The following is an 8,950-nucleotide window of genomic DNA, read 5'->3' on the forward strand; positions in this document are numbered from 1 at the left end:
CAAACGGGATGACACATACTGAAACGGGATGACACGTACCCGAGCGGGATGACACGTACCCGAGCGGGATGACACGTGCCGGAACGGGATGACACGTGCCGGAACGGGATGACACGTACCTTAGCGGGATGACACGTACCCGAGCGGGATGACACGTGCCGGAACGGGATGACACGTACCTTAGCGGGATGACACGTACCCGAGCGGGATGACACGTACCAGAGCGGGATGACACGTGCCGGAACGGGATGACACGTGCCGGAACGGGATGACACGTGCCGGAACGGGATGACACGTGCCGGAACGGGCTGACACGTACCTTAGCGGGATGACACGTACCTGAGCGGGATGACACGTACTGAAAAGGGATGACACGTACCCGAGCGGGATGACACGTACTGAAACTGGATGACACGTACCCGAGCGGGATGACACGTATCGGAACGGGATGACACGTACTGAAACGGGATGACACGTACCCGAGCGGGATGACACGTACCCGAGCGGGATGACACGTACTGAAACGGGATGACACGTACCCGAGGGGGATTACACGTACCGAAACGGGATGACACGTACCCGAGGGGGATGACACGTACTGAAACGGGATGACACGTACCTGAGCGGGATGACACGTACCTGAGCGGGATGACACGTACCCAAACGGGATGACACATACTGAAACGGGATGACACGTACCCGAGCGGGATGACACGTACCCGAGCGGGATGACACGTACCCGAGCGGGTTGACACGTACCGGAACGATCGGCATCTGAATCCTGCTGCCTGGAGAAGGTGCATGCACTGTGAGGATAGGCTGTACCTGTGCTGTCCAGGCAGTCCTCGAGCTGCATCCACCTTCTCCAGGCAGCGGGATTCAGATGCCGAGCCTTGGGTGATGATAATAAATAATTAACTATGAAATATCTCAGGAACTAAAAGCCGTAGTCCAAGTCAGCACCATAAACTTATGAAACTGTTCAGATATTGTTGGCACCAAAATCACTGTATATCGATGTAATTATTGTTTCGTCATGTTAGGACATGAGGTGTGAACCTTCTGAAGGTAAATGGCACCATAGGAGCATTTGTGGTGGTCTCCCGATTCTTCCCTTAGAGATCACACTGGTGGAAAGAAGTGTTGGGTGTTATGGATTTTTACTGCCCAACCCCACTGTTCTGAGAGTAATAAGCCAGAGCCGTCCGGCTGCAGCTTTCCCTTTCCCATTGTGGAAATGTGAACATTCGGCCATGCTGGACATTGATGTGTAACGGGGGTCTGGAGAGATAGCTACAGTTATTAAACGTGTATGGCCAGCTTTAGGCTGTGCAAAAGACTGTCAGAATTACGGACGTTTTTTGTAGACGGCCCTCATTTATCAGCTGTTATTTTATAATCATGGACATCGTTAAATGTTGGCTGGTCATCATGTTGACGGTGTGTGGAGCTAGCCTAAGATAGGCTACAGGGCAGTGTGCAGAGAGTCCAGGAAAGCCGGAAGTATAAGGAGAGATACAGGCAGCCGGATGCAGGATTGTGATCAGAGAAAAAGACAGCTCCAATCTGGTGAACGGCCATATTTACCAGCTAGGTCAGGCACGCAGCCGCCCCCTTTTATTCTGTATTATTAGGCTATGCTGCAATATATAAGCAAAAAGGGATTTGTGATAAGAACAATAATAAATCTAAGTAAAATGACGTCATTGATGACTACACAACGTACAAGGCCGGAAACCAAATCAAAATCTTCTTATAGCCGTAAAATAAAACTTAAAAGAGCATAGATACCAATGCAGCCATATAATACTGCCATACAACGTGTACAATAGCATCTCACGGAAGTGACCAGAATATTAGAGAACCCTGGCACAGATCTCATTGAAAGTCCACATTCTTGAAATCAATTGAACAGCGGTATTTTCCATTGAGAAACTTCAAGCAAACAAGGCTCGGCAGGCAGGGACAGGTGTGATGGAGGCGTTTCCCATGGAAAGGAACCTGCAACAAGAGGAAGGAGGATAGCCTGTCAGTTATCGGGAAGCCTAAGCACGGAATAAAAGGGGGGGGGGGAGTCATCAACCCAGAGCCGCCCCTTCTCCCTGGTGTACACTGGCCGGATCAAGTCACGGAGGCTAGCCGCCGACAGAGAGAGGACTTAGAGATAGACAGAACGGGACTGACTTACTGTCAGGTTTTTGCCCATTTTCCTTGGTCCAGATGATAATCCCTACGGGATTATTATACTTGTTGGTTTAGTGTTCCGACATGTTTACTAAAGGTGTGCCACACAATGTTTCCAAAAACCTGACAAACTCGCTTTTTTTTGTCCAAAAACCCACCAAGTGGGCATCTCATGGGTGTGTCCTTTAAAACCCACCACAACCGACAGATTTACTAAGAAAACTGCCATTCTTTTACAGGTCTAAAAACTTGTCTAAAAATCTAGTCTAAAAACTTGTAATGTGTGTGTGGGGGGGGGGGGGGGGTTGTTAGTTTTGTCCTGTAAAAAACCTTCCAGATTTACTAAGGGCGATGATTAATAAACATTAATGAACTTGAGGCAAAAAAACAGACACCACTGACAGCATAGCGGCTCATACCTGACGGATTGTTAGTGAATCAGCCCCAACGTCTTCCATCCTTATCCATAGAGTGCCCGTCCCCAGGATAGACAGGCTCACCTGCAGCTAATTAGGATTTTAAGGACTGCACAAAAGAATCCAGAAGCCAACAATCAAGTATCTGTTTTTCCGTCAGCCAATCGCTGTGTCTCTTACTTGGTCTCTCTATCGGCAATAATGGTTTCCAGGAACACTCATCTGCATGATAATCACCCATGTAAAAGAGCCGGCGATCAGCTGATGGAAAACCAAATACTGGTGCAGGATCCTGGGGTTGTTAGCAGTGGGCGAGAAATTGGGGTGTACTGACTAGGCACTTGTCACAGTGGCCAGGAGTGGTATGCCCACCCCCGGGTACACTGACACTGGGCTTTGTAGAAGTAGAACCAGGTGCCCAGCACTTAACCAGGTGCCCAGCACTTTACTTACGAATCTTCAGTGCAATAGAGTTTAAGAGGGAATGTGCACAAAACATGAAAGTAAGCAAACAATGTCACTTGATAGACAACACAGAGGGCTTGGGTGCTGGTAGTCTAAGTAGTAGGTGTAGTGAGGCTTAGGGTGGTATTCCACAGGCCGATGGGGCCCGATAAACGAGCGCCAATCTGCTAGATCGGCACTCGTTTACTGGGCCTATTCCACGGCCCCGATTATCGTTAAACAAGGGCTGCAGGGACATCATTATCAATGTCCTTGCAGCTCTTGCTTAACTAGTAATACATACCTATTAATGGTGCAGGGCTCCTCTTCTCCTGCTTCTTCCCGAGTCCCGCGCGCTCCTCCAGCTTCAGGGCGGCCTGTGTCAGCTGACAAGCCGCTCAGCCAATCACTGGCCGGGACCGCCGCGGCCTGTGATTGGCTGAGTGGCCTGACAGCTGACACAGGCCGCCCTGACACTGGAGGAGCGCGCGGGACCCGGGAAGAAGCAGGAGAAGAGGAGCCCTGCACCATGAATAGGTAATGTATATCATCAGTCGCCGGCCGCGCACCGCTATTCCACATAGCGGTACGCGGTCGGCTGCCTACAAATATAGGTCCGGACCTATATTAACGATCAGCCGATGACAACGATCATCGGCTGATCATTGTCTCTAGTCCATGGAGCAATAATCGTCCGAATCGGGCGATTATCGCTCCGTGGAATAGGGCCCTTAGGGTCTTTGGGCCTTGTCTATTAGTACAGATCCCTGCGGGGGCAACTTGTACTGTGTGTGACTTGTTGAAGAAACTCTTACTCTCCCCTCAAGGTTCCCCAAGTAGTTAGAGCAGAAATCAGTGGAGTTCGTCAGCTTACAGGCACTTTGCTCCGCTGCAGACTAATCCCTTATTGCTGGATTGTCTAGGTATCCGATGTTACCCCAGGTGTAGACAAGGGGGGAGATTTATGAAAGGGCGTAAATATACACTTGGTGTAAACTGCCCACAGCAACCAATCACAGCTCCTCTTATATTTTACCAGAGCTGAAAGCTGAGCTGTGATTGGCTGCTGTGGGCAGTTTACACCAGGTGTATATTTACGCCCTTTCATAAATCTCCCCCAAGGTGTTCCTAGGTGATAGTTCCCCCACCTCTGGGCTCAGCCCCGCATGCTTGTCACTGGACAGTCTCTCATAAGAATCCGTTATCTGTTGTCCCTGACATGGCCCTGGTCCTAAGGCCAGGCCTGGTTATAAGCTTCAGCAAGAACTCTTGTTTTTCCTGTCTCTTGCTCTCACCATCATCCACTAAAGAAAACCCGTCCCACCAGGGACCAGCTATCCTATAGAGGGGTGACTGGGACTAACCTCCTATTGTTGGGGAAAGTGCTAGAAAGAAGTGTAGGTGTCTGATAGGTCATGTGGTGTGAGGAAGTCACTGACTCGACAATATGAAGCAACATGGGGACATAGTTAACCCTTCTAGGCCTTCAGCTGTGCAACGTAATAGGGGAGAGTGAGACACCAAGTGGTGAAAGTGCAAAATGGCACCCACCATCCCAGAGTGTGACACCTGACACAGATACTGAAAGGTGGAATACAGACATAGTGGCCCACCTGTACTGGGACACTACACACCTGTACTGGGACACTACACAACTGAACTGGGATCTGTACTGGGACACCACACACCTGTACTGGGACACTACACAACTGAACTGGGATCTGTACTGGGACACCACACACCTGTACTGGGACACTACAGTCATGGCCAAAAGTTTTGAGAATGATACAAATAATAATTTTTACAAAGTTTACGTTGTGATACGTTGATCCAGGGATTGTTCTGGTCGCCATTGGAGTCGGGGGGAGTTTTCTCCCTGTGGTGGGACGGTTGTCGTCTGCCTCGTGGGGGTTTTTGCCTTCCCTGGATCAACACAGTAGGGTTTCCCTACGTTGAACCTGATGGACTCTTGTCTTCTTTCAACCTTGTTTACTATGTTACTATGTTTACTGCTTCAGTTTTTAAAATATCAATTTGCATAATTAACAGCAATTACTTGCAAAGTCAATATTTGCCTAGAAAATGAACTTTATCCCCCAAAACACATTGCACCATCATTGCAGCCCGGCCTTACAAGGAGCAGCTAACATTGTTTCAGTGATCGCTCCATTACACAGGTGTGGGTGTTGGTGAGGACTGGGCTGGAGATCAATCTGTCATGATTAAGTAAGAATGACACCACTGGACACTTTAAAAGGAGGCTGGTGCTTGGCATCATTGTTCCTCTTCTGTTAACCATGGTTATCTCTAAAGAAACACGTGCAGTCATCATTGCACTGCACAAAAATGGCCGAACAGGGAAGAGTATCGCAGCTAGAAAGATTGCACCTCAGTCAACAATCTATCGCATCATCGAGAACTTCAAGGAGAGAGGTTCCATTGTTGCCAAAAAAGCTCCAGGGCGCCCAAGAAAAACCAGCAAGCGCCAGGACCGTCTCCTAAAAGTATTGTCAGCTGTGGGATGGGGCTACCAGCAGTGCAGAGCTTGCTCAGGAATGGCAGCAGGCAGGTGTGAGGGCATCTGCACTGTGCACTGTGAGACTGCGGAGACTCTTGGAGCAAGGCCTGGTCTCATGGAGCCTGGTCTCATGGAGGGCAGCAAAGAAGCCCCTTCTCTCCAGAAAAACATCAGGGACAGACTGATATTCTGCAAAAGCTCCAGGGAGTGGACTGCTGAGGACTGGGGGAAAGGTCCAGGGAGCGGACTGCTGAGGACTGGGGGAAAGGTCCAGGGAGCGGACTGCTGAGGACTGAGGGAAAGGTCCAGGGAGCGGACTGCTGAGGACTGAGGGAAAGGTCCAGGGAGTGGACTGCTGAGGACTGGGGGAAAGGTCCAGGGAGCGGACTGCTGAGGACTGAGGGAAAGGTCCAGGGAGTGGACTGCTGAGGACTGGGGGAAAGGTCCAGGGAGTGGACTGCTGAGGACTGGGGGAAAGGTCCAGGGAGTGGACTGCTGAGGACTGGGGGAAAGGTGCAGGGAGTGGACTGCTGAGGACTGGGGGAAAGGTCCAGGGAGAGGACTGCTGAGGACTGGGGTAAAGGTGCAGGGAGAGGACTGGGGGAAAGTCATTGTCTCTGATGAATCCCCTTTCCGATTGTTTGGGACATCTGGAAAACAGCTTATTGGGAGAAGACGAGGTGAGCGCTGCCACCAGTCTTGTCTCATGCCGACTGTAACCGGCATCCTGAAACCATTCATGTGTGGGGTTGCTTCTCAGCCAAGGGAATCGGCTCTATCACAGTCTCAGAGCCTAAAAACACGGCCATGAATAAAGAATGGGACCAGAATGTCCTCCAAGAGTAACTTCTCCCAACCATCCAAGAGCAGTTTGGCCACCAACAATGCCTTTTCCAGCATGATGGAGCACCTGGCCATAAAGCAAAGGTGATAACTAAATGGCTCAGGGAACAAAACATAGAGATTTTGGGTCCATGGCCTGGAAACTCCCCAGATCTTAATCCCATTGAGAACTTGTGGTCAATCATCAAGAGACGGGTGGACAAACAAAACCCAACAAATTCTGACAAAATGCAAGCATTGATTGTGCAAGAATGGACGGCTATCAGTCAGGATTTGGTCCAGAAGTTGTATGAGAGCAGCCGGGGAGAATTGCAGAGGTCCTGAAGAAGAAGCTGCAACACTGCAAATATTATAGACTTGCTGCAGTAACTCATCTACCTGTCAGTATAAGCTTCTGTTACTCAGAATATGATTGTAATTATATTTCTGTATGTGATAAAAACATCTGACAAACACACATAAAACCAGAGGGCAGAGGATCATGGGAAAATAGAAGATTTGTGTCATTCTCAAAATTTTTGGCCATGACTGTACACACCTGTACTGGGACACTACACACCTGTACTGGGACACTACACACCTGTACTGGGACACTACACACCTGTACTGGGACACTACACACCTGTACTGGGACACTACACACCTGTACTGGGACACTGCACACCTGTACTGGGACACTACACACCTGTACTGGGACACTACACACCTGTACTGGGACACTACACACCTGTACTGGGACACTACACACCTGTACTGGGACACTACACACCTGTACTGGGACACTACACACCTGTACTGGGACACTACACACCTGTACTTTGCACGAAGCAGAGCGATCGGCTTTTGAATCCCTCTGTCTGCCGGCTCCATGCAGAAGGTGCAGACATCCTGAGGACTGCGCGGTAGCCATGTTTGCCAGGGCTGTATCCTGTATCCGTGTTTTCCATTTGATCCTTGGGCTGCCTCTACCTTCTGCAGAGACTGTCTATAGGGGGCTTTTGATGGGGGCTACAAAAGTGTGTAAACAAAAGAAATGTAACTTTTTAACCCCCTCCTGTGCTAATTTTCAATTTAGCGATTTTGTTTTTTTCTCCTCATTTTTATAAGACCACAGGGCTTGCATCTATTCACCTACAGACCCACATAGGGACAGCTATAAGGGACAGCTAAGTGCATGTATGACAGCTGCATCCAACTCTGCTAGTCAGCAGGAGCTGTGATCGGCCGCACCCACCAATAGCCGCCCCCTCTCTGAACCTTGGTCCGGAGCACCGTTAGGAGCACTGTCCCTCCCCCAGACCGCCAGCCTGCTCACTCATTCTAATAATAATCAATGGGGCGGATTGTTGCCAGATTAGCACTCTGAGGGCAGGCAGTGCTCCTAATGGTGCTCCGGACTAAGGATAACACTGCTAAGAGCACCCTGCACTATAGGAAGATAGCAGCAGTGTGGAGAGTTCCCCTTTAGAGCGGTAAGAATACCTTGTGGCTGAATGGATGACACTCCTCTCCTTCCTGTCCCATTGGAGTGCACATTCTTAGTCCACGTAACCAGAGACTGATCGCACAGCATGATCCCACTCCACATTGTAGATCTCTCTCACAGGCCTGCACAAATGCAAACATACATATATATATATATATATATATATCAGATCATAAGCACATGAAGAAGGTCTGTAATCTAGCTGGGGACAAAAACAACAACATCTGTAATGGGTAATGGTCTGCATAGCGGGGTCTACAGCCCTGTACTCTGACCCAGGATGTCTCCCTCACCTTCCAAATCATAGCAGATCCACTTCAGGCTGGGGCTTGCATCAGGGGACAGGAATGTGGGGGTAATTTCTCCATAGCTGTAACCCCTCTCTCCCCAGACAGAGAGAGCTGCATGTATGTGCCCACCCACATATGTCCTCATTTCTTCAGGCTCCCTCGGTCTCTGTCAGCCCTTGTGTTTCCCATCCTCTCCATTCCTGCTATAATGTGCCTGCACTCACACTCAGCTATGCACACTGCTGCGATAATGTGCCTGCACTCACACTCAGCTATACACACTGGTGCTATAATGTGCCTGCACTCACACTCAGCTATACACACTGGTGCTATAATGTGCCTGCACTTACACTCAGCTATACACACTGCTGCTATAATATGCCTGCACTCACACTCAGCTATACACACTGCTGTATAGAGAGGTTTCTGTGGCTGTCCTCCTGCTAGGCTCTGTGATTCTCACTTACTGATTGGCCCATGCTGAACACACCCTCTTCCCCATTGCTGTCATGTGACCACACAGACCTCTGACAGCAGCCCTTCTTCTCTATTCTAGCCTGTTGTACTACGCTACTGCATTATGGGGAACTGCAGCTACATCCTGTACCTACAAGCCGCTGCTGCTGTGTTATCAGGGTTATGCAGTTACTATACATTATACACCACATGCTGATTGCTATACTGTATATAACAGCAAATATTTGCCATTAAATGGCGGCCATCCACTCAATTTCAACATTGTGTGAACAGAGCCTTTCTGTGTTTTCAA

The 8,950-nt window shown here is 49.4% G+C and overlaps 1 protein-coding gene across 1 annotated transcript; it reads right to left on the reverse strand.

Moving 5' to 3' along the window:
* Positions 1-1,599: 1,599 nt before the first annotated feature.
* Positions 1,600-8,031, reverse strand: PROK1 (prokineticin 1). The gene is made up of 2 exons (XM_069946063.1): positions 7,888-8,031; positions 1,600-2,001 (listed from the first exon to the last, which is right to left on the reverse strand). The coding sequence occupies exons 1-2, from the start codon at positions 8,029-8,031 to the stop codon at positions 1,879-1,881; spliced, it is 267 nt and encodes an 88-aa protein (XP_069802164.1). The 3' UTR covers positions 1,600-1,878.
* Positions 8,032-8,950: the final 919 nt, after the last annotated feature.

The sequence above is a fragment of the Dendropsophus ebraccatus genome, chromosome 11 (assembly GCF_027789765.1).
Source record: "Dendropsophus ebraccatus isolate aDenEbr1 chromosome 11, aDenEbr1.pat, whole genome shotgun sequence".
In the NCBI taxonomy this organism is placed as follows: domain Eukaryota; kingdom Metazoa; phylum Chordata; class Amphibia; order Anura; family Hylidae; genus Dendropsophus; species Dendropsophus ebraccatus.